General features: G+C 45.4%; 1 protein-coding gene across 2 annotated transcripts in view; it reads left to right on the top strand.

Moving 5' to 3' along the window:
• Positions 1–8,113: 8,113 nt before the first annotated feature.
• APPL2 (adaptor protein, phosphotyrosine interacting with PH domain and leucine zipper 2) overlaps positions 8,114–26,090 on the top strand; it is a 45,397-nt gene continuing 27,420 nt past the window's right edge. The window contains exons 1-4 of one of the 2 annotated variants that reach the window (XM_036252515.1): positions 8,114–8,395; positions 16,285–16,383; positions 24,369–24,428; positions 24,969–25,040. In XM_036252515.1, the coding sequence (XP_036108408.1) occupies positions 8,342–8,395; positions 16,285–16,383; positions 24,369–24,428; positions 24,969–25,040 (285 nt within the window). In that variant the 5' untranslated portion in view covers positions 8,114–8,341. The remainder of the gene's footprint in view (positions 8,396–16,284; positions 16,384–24,368; positions 24,429–24,968; positions 25,041–26,090) is intronic. The other variant, XM_036252516.1, reaches the window with a different exon arrangement.

Below are 26,090 nucleotides of genomic sequence, written 5' to 3' on the forward strand. Positions count from 1 at the left end.
CACGGTAAGAAACCAGCCTCCCCACGCTCCCCTCCGCCCTCTCCCAGCCTTTTATGTTTTCCTCCAGCTAACAGGAGTTAGGGCTCTGTCACTTTCAACGGAAGAATCCTGACTAATACAGGACACGTGGCCAGGTGCCCATGGAAACAGCTTGTGAAAGACATCATTCCCATATCATGGAGAAGTGAACTGAGGCTCAGAGAGGCTGGAGAACGGCCCAAAGTCTCATGGCTAACAAGCCGCAATGCCAGGGCTTGAAGGCAGGTGTGTGTAACTCCAAAGTCAGTCGTCTCTCTGTGATGCCACGCTCTGTTCCTAATCTGTTCCTTACCCTTAGCATTCTTTTCTACAAACTCAGGACTTCAAATGTAGGGATATTTATGCTACTGAACTTCCAAGTTCCTTGCTTAATGACCAAAAACCAATGAGGGCCAGACAATGAGTTCTCTGGAGTGTTTCCCAGGCGCTGACTATGTCCACTTTAAAAGTCATTGGCACGCCCTGGCCAGTTTGGCTCAGAGGTTGAGCATCAGCCTGCAGACCAGAGAGTCCCAGGTTCGGTTCCTACTAGGGGCATGTGTCACTAAATAAATAAATAAATAAATAAATAAATAAATAAATAAATAAAATAAAAGTCATTGGTACTAGAAGACCTAGATGCTAATTTTGCAACATAGAAAGTCAGTGACCTGTCACTGCAAACTTGTTTTTCTAAACTTTGTCTTGTTTTATGAGTTCAAACGGAAAGTCAAGTCTTAATTCCCAACAGAGCTACAAGGAGGTGGTGATAAACTCAGCCCAAGGCTCTAGGACTTGAGAAAAGCTCTCTGTGACCTTTTGTCGATCCTGCCTCTGTTTATTGTCACATCCTCTTCTTCATAGAACCTTCTGCTCCTTCTATTCCACTAACCCAAATGGAGTCTAAAGAGAACCTTTTGGGACTAACTCATTCTAGAAAATTGTGGCAGAGACCATTCTTCCCAAATTGTTATTTTCTCCTCTTCCCTCCCAATAGATCCCCACGTTTTAAAAACAACTATTGTAATGGAGATATAATTCACATACCATAAAATTCTTCATTTTAAGGTGTCCAATTCAATGGTTTTTAAGAGATTTACAAAGTTGTACAACTAGCATCACCCCCTAATTCTAGATCATTTCATCCTCCACACAAACCTCATCCAGCCTCTCTGGTTAATCTACTTTCCATCTCTGTGAATTTTTCTATTCTGAACATTTCACATAGTTTGAATTATTTAACACGTGGCCTTTTATGTCTGGCTTCTTCTATTGAGCACGTTGTTTTCAAGGTTCATGCATGTTGTACTTCATTCCTTTTTTATTGCCAAATAACAACAACATTCCATTGTATGGGTATATCATAATACCATATAGTTAATGGACATTTGGGTTGTCTTCCACCTTTTGGTTATTATAAAGAATACTACTATGTATTCATTGCACATTCATGTTTGCATTTTTGTGTGGACAGATGTTTTCCATTCTCTTGGGTATATACTAGGAGTGACTTGCTGGGTCATGTGATAACTTTATGTTTAACATCTCGAGGAGCTGCCAAACGATTTTCCACAGTGGCTGCGCCATCGTACATTCCCATTAGTAGTATATGAGAGGAACCCTTGGTTTTCAGCAGGGCATACTAAGCCTGGTAACAGGTTAACTTTCCAGCTCTGCCATGGCTATAACATTAATCTCTTCTAACAAAGCTAGCAGCACTGGATCTTGTGTTGAAATTGCTAATTTAAGGATGCATTTTTCTTCCCTAACTTGTTCTTTCTTGGAGTACTGCTCAAAAGATTTATAAAATATACTATACATAGAAACTTAACTAATATTTATGTATTTATATATTTACTTGCAAGAATGACTTAACATAAAGACATGGCAATAGCTACCAGCGAGACTGATTGACTAACGGCAGCCACTTTCCTTATCCAAGCTCCTGTCCTGCTTCCCAGCGACGTCACCGTAGCCTTCTGCCACGTGCCCCTGCAGCCTGTGCAGCCCGCAAGAGGCTCATCTCTCTTTTTTTATATTATTAATTAAATTATTTTTGTTACAGATGTGTCTCCTTTTCCCCCCAGACACCCTTCTCCTGATCCTGTCTCCCCTCCCCCCAGACTCATCTCTTCAATGACCTGTTATCATTAGACCAGCAGCTCCCTTGAAGGCGGGAAATCCAGGTCTCTTTTACATTATTAAACTTTCAGTGCCTTGTTTGGGGTTTGGAACAAAGTACATGCTTAATTAATATGCACTGAATTGAATTTCACTGACCACAGAAGTGATATTTAGCTGTGCTTTAGAAGATGAATTTGCTAAGTGGCTCAGGAAGGGAAGGGCATTTGGGGCTGAGGGAAACCATCCCTGCACAGACACAGGTATGCCGAACAGTCTATTTTCAGCGACTACAGTGACCCTCATGTGGCAGGTATGCAAAGGGTCATGGCAGGAGGTGAATCAGGGCTAGATCATGCTGGGGGAGAAGGGAGGGCAGGAGGCTTGTGTCCCTGCTAAAGAACACAGATGAACACAGCCAGTGTGGCTCAGCGGTCAAGCATTGACCCATGCACCAAGAGGTCACAGGTTTGATTCCCAGTCAGGGCATATGCCCAGGTTGTGGGCCAAAGGAGCCAGTCAATTGATGTTCCTATCTCTTCGTCTCCCTTCCTCTCTCTAAAATCAATAAAGAAAAAGAAAGAAAGAAAGAAAGAAAGAAAGAAAGAAAGAAAGAAAGAAAGAAAGAAAGAAAGAAAGAAAGAAAGAATAGTGCGGCCAGTGCGGCTCAGTGGTTGAGCACTGACCCATGCACCTGCACCAAGAGATCGCTGGTTTGATTCCCAGTCAGGGCACATGCCCAGGTTGTGGGCCCGATCCCCAGTGGGGGGCATGGAGGAGATGGCCAATCAATGTTCACTCTCATCGGTGTTTCTATCTCTCTCTCCGTCTCCCTTCCTCTCTCTCTAAAATCAATAAAGGGGGAAAAAATTTTAAAAAAGAATACTGACAGGCAGTGGGGAGCCTCTGAAGAGGGTGGGTAAGAATGTCTTCCGGAGACAGCCTGCATTTGAATGCCACCTCTGAAATGAGCTGATTGTGGGCAGTTCTTTAACCTTCCTAAGCCTCCATTTCCTCTGGTTAACAATAGGGATTATAACAGCAAATAACCAAGGAGCATGTAGATAAGACGCCAGGAGATAATGCAGGTAACGTATTAATGCAGGTGAGATGCAGGCATGGTGCCTGGCACATAGTAATAGCTCAGTAAGTGCCTGTTCGCATTGTTGTTGTTGCTCGTCTTATCAACAAAAGGGTTTTAAACAGCAGAGTGTCATGATCAAATGTGTATCTTGAGTGAAAGTCACAGGCCAATCCCCACCATGAGACAAATTCACAGAACTGACAAGGCTCTTTTCCCCTTTTTTTAAATTGTTTTTCAAGGTGGTCTTTCAGACCTGAAGGACTCCAAACCTCCTTGAGGGTCTCCCGTTTCCTCTCTTAGCATCCATGGACTGGCTGGCTGTAGGGGGGGCAAAGTAGATGAAATGACAGGCAGTGAAGCAATAGCCTGGTGTCACAGCAGTCTGGGGTGGAAAAAACAGGAACAGTCATTCACTCAACAACCATTTAAAAAGTATTTCCTGTAGATCGGACACTATGTAAACACCTGAGAGGCAAGGGAAAAGAGGTTCTAGGGTCAACTAGCCTTAGGCTTCCTACTAAGCAGACTTCCTTTTTCTCTTTGGGGTGGAGTAGGCACAGTCCTGCCCTTTGGAACCTTGTCTCTGTCATGTCATTAGTTTGAGCCTCAGTTTCAGCATCTGTAAAATGGGGATATTAATACTTATGTCTCATCTTCCCCATGCCCCAAGATGACTTCATCATACTCTTTCTCTCTTCTCAAACTTCCATCACCCTCTCACCGTCATTGATTTGAGCTGATGGCCTTGCATCTTATTTTACTGAGAAAGTAAAAGCAATCAGAAAAAAAGAACTCTTTCATCCTCCTTCATCTAATCTACCCACCACTTACTGTTATATGTATCAATCTGAATGCAGTCCCTGCTGTCCTCTTCACGTGTGATTTGGATCCCACTCCTTTTTGTCTACTCAAGGACTGTGCTCCTGCAATTGTAACTTCACTCTCCTGTATCTTTAATCCTCCCCCGCACCCCCCCCCCCCAAACACACTCTACTGGGTCATTCTCATCAGTATACAAATAACCTAAGAAATATAGTCTCCTCACTCCTCAGTCTCTCCCAGATGTTTGTTTTCTTTAAGCTAACTGGAGTTAGGTTTCTGTCATTTGCAACTGTAAAAGTCCTGGTTAATACGGGACATATAGCTAGGTGTCTATGGAAACAGCTCTCATCCTTCTCCCCATTAGTCTTCGATAGGTAAAAAGGTTACGGCTCTGTAGAGTTCATCCCTCCTCTCTCCAAAGGCCACGGCAGCTCTAAATTGCCCATCTTTGTACTTCCTGTCACCGATCTCACAGATGTCCAGCGATTTCAGATACAGTTGTGTGAATGTTTGAAATCCATCCTCACAATAGTTCAGTAGGGACAGGTGTGTGTGTGTGTTTGTATTTATCCTCACCTGAGGACATAGTGATTTTAGAGAGAGGGGAAGAGAGAGAGACAGACAGACAGACAGACAGACATCGATGTAGGAGAGAAACATTGATCGGCTTAGGGATCAAACCCGAAACCTAGGCATGTCCCCTGACCGGAAGCAAATCTGCAACCTTTCAGTGTACGGGACGATGCTCCAACCAACTGATCCACACTGGCCAGGGCAGAACAGTATTTTCCTCTTTTTTTTTAATCCTCATCCAAGGATATTTTTCCATTTAATTTCAGACAGAGTGGGAGGGAGGTAGAGAGAGAGAAACATTGATGTGAGAGAGACATATCAATTGGTTGCCTCCTACACGGTCCCAACCAGGGCCAAGGACCGAACCGCAACTGAGGCATGTGCTCTTGACCTGAATTGTACCCGAGACTCTGGTCCACAGGCCAATGCTCTAACTGCTGAGCCAAACCAGCCAGGGCGGAACAGATGTTTTCTAATGAAACTTTAAAAAAAAATTTTCTTGCTTATATTAAAGTTCCTTTTACATAGTTTTTCACAGATTATCTGTTGAAGAGGAGGATATTTGGCTTCAGATTTTAAATGGGTCATAATAAAGGCAATAAAATAAGTAGGAGACACAGTACTTAACATTGAGCAATCTATATTTATGAGTAAATGACTGGAAGAAGTAATGAATGCAATGAATTAACAATTTGCAAATGTGTTGTAGTCCCAGAATTGGTTTTAGTAACTTAGTTGCTTTGAATTTGGGATGCATATTCCCATAAAACAATGTTATAAGTGACACTCAAGTGCCAAGAAATCCCACTGAGGCTGTTTAGCCCATAATGTAGCAATAAAATGTAAAAAATTAATAATATTGTGTAAAAATAATATTGTGTAAAAAAATGTAAAAAATTAATATTAGTAATATTGTGTAAAAATTAATAATATTGTGTTTTAAACCGTTTTGAATACTGGTGTTTGATGAAAAGTAACTTTGGAGATGAGGTGACCCATGAAAAATATGATTCCCAGGGGACTTCTGAGACCTTTCCAGGGTTCTGGAGGGCACTGTCACCTTTTTATATATACTTTCTTTTTTAAATGTTTTTTATTGATTTTAGAGAGAGAAGAAGGGAGAGGGAGAGGCAGAAACACTGATGAGAGAGAAACATCAATCAGCTGCCTCCTGCACTCCCCCTATTGGGGGTCAAGCCCACAACCCAGATGTATGCCCTGACCAGGAACTGAACTGGCGACCTCTTGGTGCATGGGCCACACCAGCCACGCTCTACTTTCAAAATAAAATGTATGCATTTCTTTCCCAGAGTACAATCATACTATTTGTATCGTCAGCAAGATCACTCTTGTGTACCTGGTATACAATTAATAACTGTTGTGTTTCCAACCGGATGGAAGGGTAGGAACAAAGCAAGATGGAAGGTTGGGGGGATTTCTCTTAAGCACTTGGAAGAGTTTGGAGAGATGAGCATGTCACAAGCACACACATGTATTTGTTACCATGTGCTTCTGTATTCAGAATAAAAGTAACATGACATGCTATGTTCTGAGGCTTACTATTTACAGAGGGAGTAAGACCTACACATAAAAAAGTGCTGGGTAAGACATGTTGGATGACAATCAAATGATGGCTGTTCAGAGGAGGGAGTGCTCTTTGGGGCCAAGAAAGGGGAAGTAAGAGCTTGAGTTTGACCCTGTGGAAGAGGATTTCAGTCCAGAGAAAGTTGGGAGAGTGTATGAGGTAAAATTAATTGAATGATACTTGACAGAAAATACAGGAAAAGGAAGATACTCAATGTGAGCATTATTCTACACAAAAGAAAGAAAGAATATAGTAGGGAAAAGGATGTTGGACTATTTCCCCACGGACACACAATGTCTCAGGAAAGGTTGGTGCTGGCTAGAGCCCACTGGAAATAATGGCCTTGGAGTTTCCAAGTGATCAGGCAGTATACGACCAGACTTTCAGAGGCGTTTGCAAATCAGATTGTGCCTAATGCGTCTAGGCGTTTCCGGAGAATAGAGAATTTGCATAATTTTATCATATTCTGCCTGGTGATTTTGGTGACATACGTCCCATTAGACAAATCCTACTGATTCCAAAGGAAGAAACTCTGAAACCCTTGCCTTTGGTATAAAAAAATTTCAAGTTCCACTTTCCAGTCTTCCCTCGCCTCTCCCTTCCTCCTCCTCTCATAGTTTTCATTAGCTGTTTGGCTCTGCCCAAATCACTCCCCTCTCTGAGTCCCTTTAAAAAAACGTATTTATAAATAATAACTACGAACTAGAATATCTAAACATTCCAATTCTAAAAATTTGATTATGGAATTTTTCAAAATGACAAAACAAAAACCACGAGGATGAGGTCCACCTATATTGCTCAAATCAAGTCGCTGTGGTTTCCGAAGTGCTTCCGTCTGAATATCGCACAAGGTTTAGTGACCCGGTTTTCCCGAAAACTAGACGACCTCTCCGTTCTCAGCGCTGTGTCGGGGGCACTGAGACTTAACTAGAAAAAGTGAAATGTAGGGTTTTCCCTCCGTTAAAAAAAAAGTGGCGAGAGTCACGGCTGCAAAATCTGTCGCTCCCAGCTCCTCCGATTCAAGAGTTTTCTGGGTACCCCCAGCAGATAAACCTTATCTCTGCGCCCTCGGGCTCCCCTGCTTGGGCTTTACAGGCACCGACCGGCCTAAGCACGGGCCCTTAACCGCGGATATCGCCACCCAGGCGTTCAGGAGGCAGCGGGTCCGCGGAGGGGGGAGTCCATAGAGGGGGCGTGGAGGGGGCGCGGGGGTCCGCGGAGGGGGAGTCCGTAGAGGGGGCGCCGGGGGTCCGCGGAGGGGCTCGGGGGTCCGCGGAGGGGGGAGTCCGTAGAGGGGGCGCCGGGGGTCCGCGGAGGGGGAGTCCGTAGAGGGGGCGCCGGGGGTCCGCGGAGGGGGGAGTCCGTAGAGGGGGCGCCGGGGGTCCGCGGAGGGGGGAGTCCATAGAGGGGGCGTGGAGGGGGCGCGGGGGTCCGCGGAGGGGGAGTCCGTAGAGGGGGCGCCGGGGGTCCGCGGAGGGGCTCGGGGGTCCGCGGAGGGGGGAGTCCGTAGAGGGGGCGCCGGGGGTCCGCGGAGGGGGAGTCCGTAGAGGGGGCGCCGGGGGTCCGCGGAGGGGCGCGGGGGTCCGCGGAGGGGGAGTCCGTAGAGGGGGCGCCGGGGGTCCGCGGAGGGGCGCGGGGGTCCGCGGAGGGGGAGTCCGTAGAGGGGGCGCCGGGGGTCCGCGGAGGGGCGCGGGGGGGGGCCGTAGAGGGGGCGTGGAGGGGGCGCCGGGGGTCCGCGGAGGGGGAATCCGTAGAGGGGGCGCCGGGGGTCCGCGGAGGGGGAGTCCGTAGAGGGGGCGTGGAGGGGACGCTGGGGGGTGCAGAGGGGGCGCAGAAGGGGTGCAGAAGGTCTGCTGCATCCCGAGAGGTGCGGGCGCGACGGAAGCGGCCGCCACACTTCCGGCGGCAGGCCGGGCGCTCGCCACGCTTCCTGTTGACCGGGCTCCGCGGAGGGGCGGGGCTCGGGGGGCGGGGCGGCGGGCGGCAGGCGGCGGCGGCCACGGGCCAGGCGTGGGCGCGCGCGGGGCTGCCGCGGCCACAGAGCGTCCGCCTGGTCTCCAGAACCCGGAGCAGCCTCGGCGGCCGCGCCTCCTGCCCTCCGTCCTGCCATCCGGCCCTCAGCCCCGCCGCGCGGCGCCATGCCCGCCGTGGACAAGCTGCTGCTGGAGGAGGCTTTGCAGGACAGCCCCCAGGTACCTCCCGCCGCTCCGGTCGCCCGCGCCCGAGGGCTGAGGCCGAGGAGGCCCCTCCAGCCCGCCCTGGGGTGGAGGCAGGGAGTGCTCGGGGTCCCCTGGGGAGCGAGGGGGCGGGCCCAGCCGTGCGTCCGGAACCCGGGAGACCGGGGGCCCTGGGAGCCCCGGGAGCTCCGGGAGCCCCAGGAGCCGGCTGAGCTGGAGAAGCCGGGCCAGCCCCCCGCGGCCCAGCCTTTGTGTGCAGACCCCCCTCCACAGTCAGCTGCAAGGGTCGCCCGGCCTGCGCTCGGGCTCCACCGCTTGCGAGCTCAGCGCCGCGGACAAGTAACCACCTCTGTGTGCCTCAGTTTTGTCATCTGTGAAATAGGGATAATAATTATACCTGCCTCTCCGAGTTGTTAGAATTAAATAAGGACATGCCTGTAAAGTTGTTAAAGATAATGCCCGGGACATTGTAAGTAGGGAGTCATCGCTATTATTATTATTACTACTATTAGGGCGTCATGGGACTTGGATTTGGGGCCAGAGTGGGAGGCAGCGCCTGGATCTTTCCCCCAGCGGTACCGGGCCTCCCTTTGACATTGTTTTCCCGTTTGTGAAGAGGAGATTCACAATACCAGCCCCAGTTGTCGCGCAGGAGAGCTTCATTAGCATCCTCGAGATGATGAGAGTCAAGTCCTTTGAGCTCTGCAGATGAAAGCTGGTGTGTACACAGAGCAAATCAGTGCAGAATGACTTTAGTTTATCATTCAGTGCACCTTTCCCCCGGGAACTTTTGATCTCCATTAACATTTCCCCAGCTTCATGTCTACTCTCCTGGTTTTGCATCCCTGAATTATTTAAATAACTCTCTTTATTCGGTGGTGTCCCAACTCTTGAAAAATTAGAATGAGATTAACCTCTTTTTCTTTCACAGTTTCTCTTCTCTTTCTGGCTCCTCGCTCTTTCCTTAGCGAATTGTAGTCCTGGGTCATCCTACAGCCCCTCTTCATCTCTCCAGTTCAGAATATGTAATCAGAAGGGCTGCCTGTGGGCTTAGTTGCCTTGTACCCATTTCTTTGTAAGGATTTGTAAGCAAGCTGTGATTTTTGTCTTTTTTAATTGGCATCTGCTGGTCTGATTGACTTTTCAAAAGCTTCTTTGAAGTCTCTATACTTCTGGCATGTTACGGGGACCAGAGCTTTTGGTAGAAGTCATTTTGTCCATCCTCACACATATTGTGTGAAGTCGAAGATAATAACGTAGAATTTCTAACTACATAGTGAGCAAGGATTTCCATTTGCTTTGAAGTTGGAGAAGTGGAAGTGCAAAGATGTATTGCTTTCCTAGCTGAACATGTGATGATGGCTGAGCCAGGCTAGAGAGGTTGCACTGACTGATTCTCCATGTTACCCTCACCAAGAAATCACCTGAATTTTTGGCTCTCACGTAAATGAACATGTACTTTTTCTGTGTGGTTTATAGGATTTGCTTAGCTATGAGGAAATTAGAAAGAGGCCCGGCAAACAAGTCAGGGACCTGGGTCCTAATTCTGGCTCTACCACTAGTTTATGATGTAATTTGAACAAGTCACTTTTCTCCACGTTGGCTCAGTTTTCTCATCTGCAGAACGAGGGACATGGAGCCAGAGGATCTGCTTTAGGAGCTTAAATTTTTATTATATCTGCATGGTTTATAACTCTGAGCTTGTGTGTGGAAGAGGAAGTTTAGAGGCATTGTCATTCCTATTTAATGTTCTTAATGTAGGGAATTTGTCACTGCTTTTGAGACTTGAATGTCACCCTACTAGATTTCTTGGTGATGCTGTTGAATGGATGCTAACTTTCAAGGAGGTCTTTTGTAATCATCAGAGCATATTTATTTAATACTACTGTATGGGGCATGTGCCTAGCGCAGCTTTACTCCCAAGGAAACTCATAAGCTTGACACTGGAAGGAATCTAATTCAGCTCCTTCGTTTTATTTGTAAAGAATAACAACAATAGCAAACACCTATATCACACATGCATTTTATGTGCCAGGCACTGTTCTAAGTGCTTTATTTAGCTTTACTTATATTAACTCACTTAATCCTCCCAACAGTCTTTCGAAGTAGGTGCTTTATTAAAATTACCAAGGAGCAGAGAAGTTAAATAACTTGCACAGGATTATACACTATCAAGTGGCAGAGTCAGGACTGGAACCCAGGCGGTCTGTCTGTATTGTTCAAGTTAGCCCAGCTACCTAATACCTGGCTTTTCTGTCATTGGTGACCTAAATGTTTTGCTAAAAGGAAAAGATCCTGAGAAACCACCTATTGTTTGTTTCTTCTAGTTTCATGTCAAGTAGTTATGAGAGTTGCTCCAGTAACCTGGTTGCACAGGATTCATTAAATGAACACAAAAGCTTTTGTATTTAAACTTAGTACCCAGGAAGTGCTGAATAGCAGTAGCAAGACCTTAGACACATCTATTCATGTCCTCCTTTTTAGTGTTGCAGGATGTCTTATACAACTGGTCTATGTGTGTACACACTGTTTCAGGTTACCTCTGATACATGAGAGGTAGAGTTTTAGGCATTGAGATACTTGTCTCCATTGCTGTTTGCCAGCGAGCCTCTGCTTCTCCCTAGGCGCTGCTGGATGCTGGGGAAGTAGTGACAGATGCGATAAGAGTGCCTGCCCTCAGCTGATTCACAGTCTGTTCCTGGACACAGATAAGGAAAGCAGCAGCTCCAGTCCAGTGTGGATTCTGCTGTGATAGGAACACAAATGCAGCTTTGAGCTGCTGCAGCTCACACTTCTTCAGGGGCTTATTCTCTTTTGTGTAAATAGTCCGCTTTTGAGATAAGGTGAAGACAAAGCACTGTTGCTTGCTTTCTGGTTTTGATTTTTTTATTTGTTTGTTTCCTTTGCAGCTGGCAGAACTGAAGCACAGAGAGATAAAAGACTTAGTTCTGAGATTAAGCAGTGAGTGGTCCAGCTAGGACTAGCCCTGTCTGAACAAACCGGGCCTGTTTTTAGTCTAGCGGGATGCCTCAGAACACAACCTGGTGGTTATGTCTTCATTGTGAAGTTTTTCCTGCTGTTCTCCTTGTTTATAGTACATTTTTTTCTTTCAGTAGACTTAGTTCTACTGAGACATTTCTCTCCCTCTGCCAAATGTTAGGTATAAGAACTTTAATTGTTTTTACCTTATAAAATACTTACATATATAATTTAAATATATATACATTTTATAATCAGAGCTACTAAAATTATGTCATTATACAGTGATATGGTTATTCTTGAGTAAAAAATGTCTAGGACTCTTTTATTAGGTAACCCTAGCTCCTTTAAGGTAGAGGGATGCTGCAGAGCTGGGGCTGTGTCCGTGGGGTGTTTGATTTTGTGTTTCTGGCCATGTATACTCTTGAGAGTGTAAGGTAGTAGAAAAAGGATGGAATTCAGATCCTGATTCTGCCACTATTGCTTTAGGCAAGGTACTCAACCTCTCTTAGTTTATGTTTTGACATCTCTAAAGTTAGAACAAAAATAGGTACTTGCCCTGGCCATTTTGGCTCAGCGATTGGTTGGATCATTGGCCTTTGGACCAAAGAGTCACGGGTTTGATTCCAGTCGAGGGCACATACCTCCATTGCAGTTCAGACCCTGGCCCTGGATGGGGTCATGCAAGAGGCAACCAGTCGATGTGCCTCTCTCACAGTGATTTTTTTTCCCTCTCTCTCCCCCTCCCACTCTATCTCATGACAAATGAAAAAATATCCTCGGGTGAGGATTTTTTAAAAAAATAGATACTTAATGGAATTCTTATGAAGAATAAATAGCATAATGTAAAGTGTCTTCATGCCTGAATGTCATAGGAACTCCAAAATTGATTGCTGTTATTGTCTTTATAAGTAATATGCACCAATATCTGATATTTTTGTAGAATTTTTGAACAACTGGTGTACCTTTTTGCCTGGTTGTTGGTCTCATTCCTTCCTTTTGTCTCAGAACATTCCCGTTGTTCCAAATTTAAGTTTAAGCAGATGTGGAACTGACAGATGATATTATCAGTTTGGCAAAGAAGGAATTCAGAACCAACAACTCTAGTGCAAGTTTATTTAGCCTTTTAGAAAGAAAGTCACAGAGGCAGAAGAAGTGAGTCAGTTAGGCTGCGTGGTCTTGGGAAATAAGTTACAGAGGCAAAAGAAGGGCCCTTGGAGCTTAGGAGAAGGGAAGCAAAGATGCGTGCCTGTCGAAAGAAGGTGGGGAAAGGAGTGGGAGAGAGTGTGCACTGGGTCCTTTGCCTTAAGGGTTTTTATGTGTTTTCTAAAAGAGGAAATTTTAGGAGAGGTCTCAGGGGAGGAGCTCAATGGACTATTCATCAGCTTTCCAGATGTGTCCTTTCAGGGTTGTGGTCTCTATTGATTGGTCAGCACTGGGGTAGGGGGTCATTAGTCATTGCGTCTGGTCTTGATGTCTGGTTTTGCTGCTTTTCTGGGCCTGGACTGAAACATAACTGAGGCCTAGATGTTATCTCTAATTTGACCAAAACTCTGTCCCTATGGTCAACAGACCCGAGGCTTTGTTCCTATTTGAGGCAGGCCAGAAAGTCATTGTTCTGAGGGATTAATGCTTAAGGGAGTAGTTGTGCAAGTTTGACCAAGGCAGGTGAGTCAGGGTGCTGGATGAAGCCTTTGAATCAGCCATCTGTCTCAGTTTCCCCATTTCGCTTGCCAAGGAATTTTCCTAACTTCTTACTATCCTGCTTTAATATCAAAACTGTGTCTGAGATAGCTGGGGATATTTTTTTCAGGGGAGATCATGGCCTAGTTAAACTAGAAAGGGAAGATTGGAGTTTTCCTGTCAATGTTAATGGGTATACATGTCCAAAGAAAGGGAAAAAACAACAACACTTGTGATGTGGTTCTTTGGCAGTTATCATAGGTGAGAGCATGAAAGTAGATGACTAAGAGAAGCCAGCTCCCGGCAGCCTTTATCCTGCCTTCACACTGGGCTGTAGACTGTGGACCAGAGGGCGTGCCTGCTGATAGAACCCACTCTGCTGGGTGACCGTGCAGCCTCCTGCAGAGGAGGAAGCGTGGCCACAGGAGGAAGCGTGGCCGCTGGGGCCAGCCAGATGGGGGTTTACATCTGCCCTGCTGCTTCCCAGCCATAGGAGGTTGAGCAAGTTTATACCTAACCTTGATGAACTTTAGTTTCATTATCTGTTAAAAAAAAAAAAGGTATCTAGCCTGGCTGGTTTGGCTCAGCGGTTAGAGCATCAGCCTGTGGACCGGAGAGTCCCGGGTTCAGTTCCTGCTAAGGGCACATGCTTTGGTTGCAGTTTGTCCCTGGCCCCATTTGAAGTCATGTGGCTGGCAGCTACTCAATGTGTCTCTCTCACATCGATGTTTCTCTCTCTCTCTCTTCCTCCCTCTCTCCCTCCCACTCTATCTGAAGAAGATACATGCAAAAATGTCCTCGGGTGAGGATAAAAAAAAAGGGGGTATCTACCTCATTAAAGTTGTTGGAAGTATTAAATGAAGTAGTAAATATTTAATGCTCAGCACAGTGTCTGACACATAGGTACAGAGTAAATGGTAGTTTTAGTTTTCTTTCTATTCTTTTTGTAGAGGATATTTACACAAGTCCTTTTGTTCCATCTTCTCATTTTCCATTCTATTTTATTCCTAAGAGTATTGAAAACAATAAATAGGGCTCAACTAAATGGATATCAGTAATAGTAAAAAAATTAAATATCCTCGATACAGTTGTATCATTCTCTTTCCTTCTCATTCTCCTAGATACATTGTAGCAAAGAAAGGTGTCAGTGCCCTAACAGTGGTGGGCTCCTACCGCACTAGCACCATGAGTCGGAAAAAGTCTCCTATTAGATGACATTTATGGATAGCTGTGTAGATAACAGTGTTGCTGTAGTGTTGAAATGAAATCATACATGTAAAGCCCTTAGTGTCCAGAGTATAATAAGCAATGAAAGTTCATTATCTTCTGTATAGTCAATAGCATTTGCTATCACTATATATGTCAGGCACTGGTAGGCACTTCATGTATACTCATTATCTCGTTAACTCTGCAAATTTGGATCCAGGGCTGATAGGGTCCCAGGGTGATCCCAGATCCTTTGAGAGGCCCCAGCAGACTGAGCTCCTGGAGAATATAGAAATGGTGATCATCACATTTGAGTGTCAGTTCCCAGCGCGGTGTTTCACCAGATACTGGGTGAAGGCAGCGCCACATGCATACATGAATGAATGGAGAGCGGTAGACCATCCGGTGTAGGTTCTGAGAATGTCTTGTAACAACCTTTTCTTTTTTTCTCCCCCAAATAAAAAGTATATTTTAAAGAAATGGAATGAAAAATTCTAAACCAGTGTTTTTCATCTGCTGGTTGACAACTATTAATGGATGATTAGATCCAGTGGGTCACAACCATAATTTTTATTTACAAATGGAACAGAACAGAATGGAATAGAAAAAAATCAGTGTGTACCCATACTAATGATACTGTTTGGTAAGATGTGTTTTGTACTGTGGATTTTAATTGTAAAAAGTTGGAAGAACTTCATTTTAACACATGAATTACGCACTTCATGCACCTTGTGATGTTTGAGCTCATTGAGACCTTTTTAAAAACCTATATTACATTTTCCTTATTCATTGCATTCTGGCCCTTCTGTGGATAAGAATTGGGACTGAAGAGAGGACAGTGGTCTCAGAGCAGGTATTTTTAGCCTCAAAGACCACGTGGGGCAAAGCCAGAATAAGTGTGTACTGTTGCGAAGTGCACCAGAATTTATGGAACAAGTCATCTAAATGCCTGGGCTCCTGCTCCAGTTTACTGAGGTGTTTTGAGGTCAGTTATTGCTCTCTTACCTGAGATAGGTTAGAAAAAGAAAGGACTCGGAATTTACTTGTAGGGAAATAATAAACTCTAGTGGATTGTTCTTTGTAAAGTGCTCTGATATCACCTCATAAAGGCATTTCCGTAGCTGACTCTTCAGTCTAGGCCTATTTTCTGAAAAAGAAATCCTATGATCATTAATGTAGTATTTTAAGTTCCCACTGTGCTGGGCACATTAACAAAAGTCCCTTGAGCAGATATGGTCTCTTACGCGATGCCTTGATAATTCTTCAGACACCATCCAACAGACATATATTGCCTTAGTGCTCAGCGTGTATCGGATAGGAGCTACCTTTCACCTAGTGACATTGCTCTTCTGCTCTCGGAACACTGAGTAGTTAGTCTTCCCAAAGAAACTGAACTAGATGGAATTCTTGTTAAGTTTCTATTTGAGTTTTGTGCCAAGATGTACCACTGGTGGACCCGGGGTACACAAAATTTCATGAGTTTGAAAATTGTTTGGATAATGTATGATGAAAGACATGGAAATCAACTGTAGTACTATAAGAGGAAAGAATGACACTCTTGCAAGATGTCCAGGATGGCAGAAACCAAACAGATGGTTAGCTGCTAGGATGATGCAGTGCTGGGTGTCCACACCCTGGTGCACAGACAGGCCTGACGTGTTCAGTTTGTGGGCTCAAAGGGAGAGGCTGCCCTTTTAACACTTTTTTTTTTTAATTGGATGGACATACTCTACTGGTGCTGAGTCTGTAGAGGCTAAAGTTGAGACATAATAATCCTGTCTTAATCTTTTAAAAACTGGCTTTCTTTTTCTGGCCCCAATACTCAAATGGTATTGTTTGCCCCATTCTCTAGTCTAAAGGATTAGAAAAGGAATCCTAAGCTACAGCTCTAGGAATCAACCTGTACTTGTACCAATAAAAGAATAAAGCTAGAGAACAAGCACCTTCTCCCTCCATGTCTGTGTGTGTGTTCTCTACCTCCTTTGTAACTTTTCCACTTAGAAATAAAATTGGCCTGTTTTCTTCATTACTTGCAGACTCGCTCTTTGCTGAGTGTATTTGAAGAAGATGCTGGCACCCTCACGGACTACACCAACCAGCTGCTCCAGGCAATGCAGCGTGTCTACGGAGCCCAGGTATCCTGCGGGCCCCTCCCCTGGCGTGGAGCAGAGTACGGGCCTTCTGCCCTCATCTAGAACTTCTTTTAGGAGGTTGAGAAATTTGAGTCAAAACACCATTTAAAACTTTGAAATAAAATCAGAATTATTTTTCTCACTTCTGTGTTCACCTTCAAAAACGGGGGGCAACCTGTTTTCATTGCTGAAGAAAGAGGGCCATTTCCCTGTAACTCGTAGAACCAGTAGAAAGGGACCAACCACATCACTGCTTTTTATTTTTTTTAAAATTCAGCCCCAAAGGGAAACATTTGAGTCTCCTCTTCCTACTTGTGAATGAGTGGGTTCAGTATTCTGAAACTTGCTCTTTGTCTTTCTCATAAATGGGCAGTCTTAGATGTCAGTGAGGGCGGGTAGAGAGGTTTTTTCAAGCGCTCCTCTGAAAAGACTTGAGTCACAGTTTTGAAACTATTGGGTGGCTTCTTTGTTTTGAGGAACAAATATCTCTGGCTTGCAAAATCATGGAAAATAAATCGCTGAGTAGCCAAAGTGAATCTTTTTCAGATCAAGAAGTGCCCATGTATGTTACTTTTCAAGAGAAGACTTGAGAGTTACTTAAAAATGAAATTCATTACGTTACACATGGAAATATTATGGCTGCTCGTGTTTCTGATTATTGATTTTTTTTTGCTGACTTAAACGTGTACATGTTAATATTTCTTTTTCTCATTGCTGAGTTCTAAAGAAATGCCACATTCAGTATATAACAATATATATTAATACTCATGTATAGTCATTACTATATAGCTCTTAATATTCATATATGATAATTTGTTATCATTGTTTTATTGGTCATTTATTCATGTCGTAGATGGAAGAAGACTCAGTCCTTGCCCTCAGGAGCTTCCAGTCGGGCTGAGAGACAGAGCACTTACCCGAGTGTCAGCAGTGCTAGCAGAGGAGGTTGCCTGGGCACCTGAAGGGAGGGTGGTTGTGATAGTTGAGGTTTAATTTATACGTAATGGCTTCAGGCACCGTTTCAGGGGCTTTTACATGGATCCTTTCGTTTAAATTCCCCAAGAACTCTGTGAGGTGGGTATTGTTCTTACCCTCATTTTATATAGGTCAAGAGGCTTAAGGATTCTGATGATGAGTAACTTGTCCAAGTCCATTCATACATGGCAGAGCAAGTCAGCCTGACGTCAAAGCCCAAACCCTTAACGACTAAGCATGGGAATGGTGCCCGAACTAGGCTGGTGGCGGTAGAAATGGAAAGAAGTGGATGAATTTCAGAGGTATTTAGGAGGTGGATCCATGATTGATTGGATGTGAAGGGGTCAGGTGGGTAAAGGGTGAATCAAGAGTGATGCCCAGGTCTTTGACTTGAACATCAGTGTGGGTAGCTGAGCTCACGCGCACCTGTGTGTGAGGTGGCTGGGATATCAGTCATCCAGAGGTCAGGCCTGAGGTAGAGATTTGCAAACTGTACTGTATTATGCAAGTATAGGTTACTAATTGGAACTATTCTAATGACCAGATGAATCCTGCTGATTTGTAATTTTGCTTGCTGCTTTGGTATGATGTTCAGAAACTGAGGACATTGTCAACTTTTTAAAGCCCTATTTATTTATAGTGTATGTCTTTGTAAAATATCCCTAAATATTCAAAATTGAAGAAAATAGAATTTTTTTTTTTTACTGGGCTTATACCTGAATTTGGTTGCTATTCAGCAATTTAAATATTGTCATGAAATGATGTGTTTTCTGTTTAAGGTATAAGAGCACCAAGACTTAGAGGACTGTCTCTCTGCCACTCCCAAGGGTCTGCGCTGTCTTTCCTTATCTGATGTTCAAACACACTCTTAGCGTTTTGTCTTTTGAGTCAGAAAACTACGTTTGCCAAATTTAAGTGGGTCTTGCATTCCAAGAGGCTGTAACTGACTGCTAATTCGTACCACATGATCATCACATGGTTCGCCTCCCGGCCAGAAACCCTTCCTCCTGCCTCGGCATTTCCTGCAGCAGAGGCTAGCGGGGACATCTGGTGAGTGCTGCCAGGCTCAGCGACAGCGTCAAGCAGTGGTCAGTGGCATTCGCATCAGCAGGGTCAGGGCCATTGGTTTCTCAGGTTTATTTGAAGACTTAAGGTGTTTCTGTTTTGTTTTTAATTAGAAAAAGAAAACTTTTCGGACTCCTCTTTGATCGGTATATATATATATATATATATCTGATGTTTTTCTCAATGTTTTCATTCAACTTTTCCCCAAGTTATGTTTTCTTGGTTTATTTAACGTTGTTCCTTAAATATTTTATACCTAGATCTGTTGAATTAGATTAATACAGTTTTGCAATTTTATTTTTAAAAACAGAGGTACCTAGCAAGATGTAGTTTTCATTATGCTGCTGATAAATGATTAATGTTCATACAAGATATTTTAACTCGGACAACAGGGTACATTCCTGTATTCTGATATAGCAGATGCCCTTCATATCTCAGTTTTAGAAAGAGGAGAGGCAAGAAAGACTAGAGGAAAGTTTTGTGAGCAGTTTTGCTGATTGTGGCTGGTTTGGGGAGATTTTAAATTTTATTTGGCGTAGCGCTGGAGAAGCTGTAGTCTGTAAGCTGTCTTCGGCATTACGGCAGCCCCTGGAGTGGCATCTGGTCTTTCACTGTCAGGTGCGCCTTTGCACATGGCGGGAACGGAGTGCTCCATTATGGACCCTTTGCATGAAGGCAGCTGTAAGATTTCTCAGGCATTAACGCAGCAGAGGCAGGTCACTTAGAAAGATCTGCTGGGTTTCAAACTATTGGCTAAAGAAGTTAAAAACCTGCATAGCGTCTGCAACTTTACTCTAGTTTTTCTTGCCTCTTTCTAAGTACCTCTTTTTAAAAATAAAGTTGCAAAACTGTATTAATCTAATCCATAGTGTCTGAATAGATGTCAGTGTATACACATTATCTGGGCTAGCGTAGCATTCTCCTAAGCAGTCTTCCTGTCTTCAAGGAGGTGTCTTCCCCCTTCAGTTGCTCCTCCATCCTAAAGCTAAATGTATCTCATCCAAGCCTCCCTTCCCTCCTGTCTTCAGATGCTTCTGTGGCTCCCTGTAACGGCACAGCAGAGGTTAAACGCAGCAAGGGGCGCAGAGCTCTTCATGGACTGAGTATCGGCCTCGCCTTCGGCTGTTCTAGAATGTGTCCGCCCTCCACACAGCTCTAGATTTCACTCTGCCGTCCCTGCTGCCAGGCATCCCCATCAACCCCTTCCCCTGCCAAATGGTCTTCCTGGCTTTTAAGACTGACCTCGAGTCTGAGATGTGTCTGACTCCTTTCCTTTCTAACTTTTCTCCCTTCCGGGCCAGAATGCACCGTGTGCCCAGCCTCCAGTGTGCTTGGTCAGAGCACTCATGGTGCAGTGCGTAGGGTTTCCGTGTCCCTCGTGGACTGTCAGCTCCCGGAGAGCAGATTCTCTGTCTCCCATGCCCAGCACCATGCCTGGCCCCACTGAGTGTTTGATGCACAGGTGTTGAATGAAGGACTGAATTCAGGACATGCCAGCTGTCCACTTTGCTGTCCACTCCGAAAGCTATCCCCTCCTCGGGTCCTTAGCGGAGGGCACTGCCATCCATCAGACATTCAGACCAGAGCCTGGTTTTCTTTGACGACTCCTCCTTCCTCACTTAGAACCTGCTGCTGTTTTTGCCTCAGAACACCCTGAAGATCTCTGCCACCTTCTCCACTTTCTGGTTTGGGCTCAGACCGTTTCTATCTCTCACTCGAGTTTTTCAAATGGTCTCCTGACCCTCATGCATTGTCTGCCTTCGCTGTTTTTCTCCCACCACAGCCACTCATGATTTTCTTTGGCTTACATCCGACCTTGCCATTCTCTTGCCCAAATCCCTCAGGACTTCCCTGTTGCCTCTAGAATCACGGCCTGCCCCCAAATCAGCCTTCTACCTCCGTTCCTACTGCACTCCTCACGACTACCCGTGTGCCTCCCACCTCCAGGTCTCCTGCACCAGAGGACCCCTGGCCCCAGCTCTGTGGTAAGCACTGGTAGCTGGGCCTTAGGCAACATTTCTGGCTACATACTTGGTATAGGTCAGAGCAGATGCCTCCGCTGTGTCTCTGACTCTAATGGATTTCCTCTGCCCTGCTCCCAGCCTCCCCATTCATACTCGGCTTGGATGTGTCCTCTGCAGAGGCGTTGGGGCTTTTAGGAGACATTTGCAGTTAGGAAGCACTCTGTGCCACCATAAGATAAACATTCCTTTGTCAAAAGCTCAGTTTTCCTTTTGTTCGCTTGCCTTAGCAACAGCCCTGGGAGGTTCTGTTTAACATAGTAGAGCCTGTCAGTAAACCCTTCATCAGATCATCTTTTAAAGGATTCTTAGGAGGCACTAAGCAACGTAGGTAGTAACCAGAGACCTATTCCTGAGTGTCTTACTCACGGAAACCCAGTAAGAATCTAAGTTTGAGGCCACCTCTTTCGCTGGACTATAGCTAGAACGTATGGGATTTATGTTCCTGTCGTAGGCCCTGTGGACCTTGCCCGCCGATTAGCTGCAGTGTGGGGCTTTGGATTAGAACAGTGTGGTGTAAGAACTTGGGCTTTAGATTTCAAGTCCACCAGATCTGAATTGAGTCTTTGCTTTGCCAGATACTAGTTGTGTGATTTTTTATCCTTTGTACAGTCTGCACCTCATAGGTGCATTGTAAAGATTAAATGTGATACTATATGAAAGACACTTAGCATTGTCAGGTGCTAGACTCAATAAATGTCAGCAGCTATGTTTATTATTGTGATTACTAATGTTTACTCACGCAAGCTTCAGTTTTACAAGTCTTGCTGCAGAGATAATTGTGTGGGCTTACCTGATAGGGTGTGGACTAATTAGCATTTCATAAACCTATGTATACAGTACACTAAACTGAGTCAGATTATAATTGGTCCAGTTCAAAGACTTGGAATGTGCCCTGTGCAGGAAAGGTTTGTTTCTTTTCAGGACGGGTGTCGGGCCATTTTGTACTTCTGGTTTGTTCCCAGTGAAATCATGTTGGTAGAACAGAATCTTGCTGCCTGAAATCACACATGTGACTCGTACAGCTGTTGGTACGGGGTTTCCAGGAGAGACGTGCAGGGCCCGCGTGCACAGTCGAGTTGGAGGACAGCTGCTGGATGTTGTGCCCTTCCTGCCTGGCCGCAGCGGGGGGTGCACTCTCCTTTGGCCTGGGTGCGGTCTGATGCCGCCGCTCTGGGCCGCTTCTTCCATCCCATGTGCAGCACTTGCCAGTCAGCTCTAAAGAAGAGAGGAATCCAAGGAACTGTGGCCCTTGCTTGTTTTGAAGGCAGGGAAGGTGGTTGTCGTCTCTGCTGACCAGTCTAAAGGGTAGAGGTTTGGGGGAGTGTATTTTAGACTTAGCCAAAATGTTTACAAAAGAATGAATTAGAAGAATACAAGGTATTTCTTGCATGCGCAGTGTCATAGCTGCATGGAGAGTGGTGGCAGGAGAGCGGGTCTTCTGGCACGTTTGCGGTCTGAAGCAGGATCGGCAGTCTCCTGCCCTTGGGATGGCCTCTCGTTTTGTTTTTGTTTTAATCCTCACCCGAGGATATTTTTCTGTTTATCTTCAGATAGAGTGGGACGGAGGGAGAGAGAGAGAGAGAGAGAGAGAGAGAGAGAGAGAGAGAGAGAGAGAGAGAAACATCGATGTGAGAGGGACACATCTGCTGGTTGCCTCCTGCACGACCCCAACCAGGGCTGGGAACAAACCGCAACCGAGGTACGTGCCCTTGACCAAAATTGAACCCGCAAGTCTTTGATCCTCAAGCCAACGCTCTAACCACTGAGAAAAACTGACCAGGGCTGGCATCTTATTTTTGTAAGTAAAGTTTTACTGGAATGAAGTTACACTCATTCGTTTATGTATTGTTTATGGCTGCTTTCATGCTACAACAGCAGAGCTGAGCAGTTGTGACAGAGACCATATATCTCACAAGCCGAAAAGAATTACTACCTGTCCCTTTACAGGAAAAGTTTGTCAACTCTAGTCTAAAGCAGAGACCTTCTCAGCTATCTCTTAGCAGGACTTGGGATCATAGAGGGTAGTGTTTAAGAATCAAGCAGACTTAGATTCACATCCTAGCCCAGCTGCTGACTAACTGTGTGACCTTGGGCAAGTGACTTAACCTCTCTGTGCCTCCATTTTTTCATCTATAAAACTGAGTTAATAATTAGAACCTGTCTTACAGGGTTGTGGGAATTAAATGAACTAATGACCGGAATGCATGCAGGGTGACCTCTGGCATGAATTAAGTGCCCTATAAATGTTAGCTGCTGCTGTTAGGATGACTCTGTGGGTCTCTGAGGCATAGTCTGCGTGGTGCTGCCCCAGGAAGATGCCAAGGCAGCTTGAACAAATCATCTTAAACCCCTTGCTCCTAGCTCAGAGGAGTAAGGGAGACTCTGGTGAAGCTGAGAATTAGCCCAGTGACTAGGCTAAGACCCTTGTTCCCGTGCACTCTGATCTTCAAACAACACTGTGGAAGGTGGGCAGCAGGGTGTCTCCCAGCTGTTGCTTCATCCCTGTCCAGTCATTTGTTCTGTTTCCTTGTAGGATTAGGAAGTATTCTCCTCCTCACACCATGACTCCTGGGATCGTTTTAAACTTGGAATTTAGATGAATCTTCTAACCTTGTTCACGTATTCATTCGTTCATCAAACATCTGTCGAGTGCCTGCTGTGTGCTGAGAAGTACTGCACAGCCCTGCCTGGAGGCCAGACAGTGCTTGTGCATTTGTTCACCTGCCTTCCTCTTGGCTGCCAGCTCTGACTAGTTTTGAAAGGGGTGGCACCCTAGTAGGATGCCAAAGCCAGGAACTTTCGTTATATTTGCTTGACTTTATTTTGCGAAAAGGGGAGAGAGCCACATTTCAGGGTCCATTAATGCCTGTTCCTCGGGGCAGCTGAAGGAAGTCAGGGAAAAGATTAGCCGGCTGTCTGCAAACAGGATCCAAAAGAGTAGGATTAGGCTCCGCTGGGTCTTGCAAAGGAGGATCGTGAAAAATAAAACAAGCCCCTGCAGAGCTCAGGCCTGACCCCTCATGGAATAGCAAACCCAGGAGAGCCAAGGCCACGGCAGGCCACCACTCCCTCCCACCCATCTGCTCCAGGTCTGACCTGGTGGCTCTGCCCTTCTGTTAGGAACAAGCCCTGCATCTGAAGAGAAGCTTTACCTGAGCTTTGGCAACATAAGACACGTTTTCTAGGCTGGGTGCATTGACGGCGGGGGATAGTTGTAGAGAACTGCTGTGCGGCCAGAGAGTAGAGGGATAGGTAAGAGAAGAAAATGGGCCCCCCTGGGCTTTGCAGCTGTGCTTCTGTGTTACCCCTCATCATTACCAACCCGGAGCTCTGTATTTGGTAGACCATGTGCTAGTGCTGCTTTAATTCCACTCCACTTGGAATAAAGTATAATCTGGGCCTCGGAGTCCTGCGGGCCCTGCGTGCCCTCGCTCTGCCTGCCCTGCCCCCTTGCTCCCGCTGCGCTGCGCTTCATAGCTCTTCCAGCAGGGGTGCCCGTCCCACCTGATGGTCCCTCCTGGAAAGCTGTCCCACGGCGAACTCCTTGTCCTTCTTCAGGGGTCTGCTTCAAACAGCTCTTCCTTAGAGACCCTCTGGTCTTCCTGTCAGAACCTCAGTTCTCATTATGCCTGTAACTATTTTTTTGATGTCTGCTTCCCCAGTAAGCCCTGGGACGACAGGGACCATGTATTTGTTGACCACATTACAGTTGTTTACTACATGCGTTTATTGACTCAATAACGAGGAACAGTAATTTGTAAATGGAGTGGGGTGGGCAAGCTTTAACCTTTAATTTTGTTTTCCAAATAATTTCTGGACAAAATAATTATTTTACACCTATTTCTAAGGATTCTCTGAGGTGCCGTTTTTCAGTGACTGTATGTGCATTGGACAAGTCTGTCTTACTTTTTCTTCTCCGTGCAGAACGAGATGTGCCTGGCCACTCAGCAGCTTTCCAGGCAGCTGCTGGCCTACGAGAAGCAGGTAACTGGATATTCACGTGGCATATGACGCTGTGCTCAGGACTTTCCTCACCGCAGTTCTTTAAAAGAAACCCTCCAAAGGCATTTTTAGAGGCCTTCCATCCTCCCTCCCTCCCTTCCTCTTCCTCTCATTTTTCCATAGCCTATTTTCATTTTTTCTCTTTTCTTGCCCTTTCCCCTGATGAATTCTAACAGGCGATTATCTGAGAGTCTGTATGATGTATTCTCATTAGCCTACAGAAGTAATAGCTGCCCTTGAGGGAGGAGGGTTCACAGGCCCTGAGGGACTACAAGTGAATTGACTCTAAATCTAGGCAATAAATGTGAAGATATCATGATGTCTGAACAGAAGGGCAATGGCCAACAAAGGCCTAGTTTGGGAGGGGGCAGAGCAAGGGGAGAGCCAGTTCTCTGCCCTTAGAGGCTCTGGCGTGACGGCAGAACGGAAGTCCACGTGGAGGGGTGAATCGTGGGGTGATGCTGTGGTGCTGAATTCCCGGGCATTCCATTAACACCTGGCTCTTTTATTCTTCCGTCTTAGAATTTTGCTCTTGGCAAAGGCGATGAAGAAGTAATTTCTACACTTCACTATTTTTCCAAAGTGGTGGATGAGGTAAGATAGCAATGTGGCAAAATAAACATCTGAGATGGTATCTCAACTTGTTGATATTTCAAGGTTTGTTTTGTAAAAGGGGTTGTATACTCTCCTGTTTGTTTCTGGTTTGAGGGGAAGGGCTTGGATATACATGAACAGTCTGTTTCCAAGAATTTAGTTTCCTGACAGGGAGAGGTATTAGTCTCTCAGGACTGCTGTAATAAATGACAAGTAGGTGGCTTAAAACAATAGACATTTATTCTCACACTTCTGGAAGCTAGAAGTGCGAAACGGAGTTGGCAGGGCCATGCTCCCTCCGAAGGACCTCAAGGAAGGGCCGTGATCCTGCCCTTCGGGGGCTCCGGGTGTTCCTTGGCTTGTGGTTGCATCACTCCAGTCTCTGCCCTGCCTCCACGAGGCCTTCTTCCCCCGACACCACCTCACCCCCATGTTTTTTCTCTTCTGCCTGTGTCCTCTCTTCTTATAAGGACACTTATCACTGGCTTTAGGGTCCACCTGGATAACCCAGGATGATCTCATTTCAAGATTCTTTGTTACATCTCTGAAGACCATTTTTTCAAATATTCACGTGATCTGGCTGGACTTTCATTTTGAGGGGAGCACGATTCCACCCACTGCAAAGTTTCATACAACTGCTCTTATAGCTATATTGTATAATCCACTTGGAAGATTTGTGGGAAACAGGTACTGTTGTAAGAAAAGTGCATGAATCCAAATTGCAGACAAAGAACTCAGATGCTACTGATGCTGGGCAGAGCCCTCTGCAAAATCAGGTAGGTATAAACTGTTTCATCCTGCAAGGACTTTGCAGACTTGTCTTAGAAAGTCATGATAAAAAAGAAGCAAAAAAGAGAATATGCAGATGCCACTTAACTGTTGAATCGTTGATATGAAGTAGATACTATCTTCAGTTTATAAAATGATAAACTAACATTCATGTAAAATTGTACTGATGGCATTTTTATTCATCCACCATATCAGTCCAACAAAGTCGTCATTCATTCAGCAAACATGATCGACCCCCTGCTGTTTATCAGATGCCGTTTT

This window comes from Molossus molossus, unplaced genomic scaffold, assembly GCF_014108415.1.
Source record: "Molossus molossus isolate mMolMol1 unplaced genomic scaffold, mMolMol1.p scaffold_m16_p_10, whole genome shotgun sequence".
NCBI classification, from domain to species: Eukaryota; Metazoa; Chordata; class Mammalia; order Chiroptera; family Molossidae; genus Molossus; species Molossus molossus.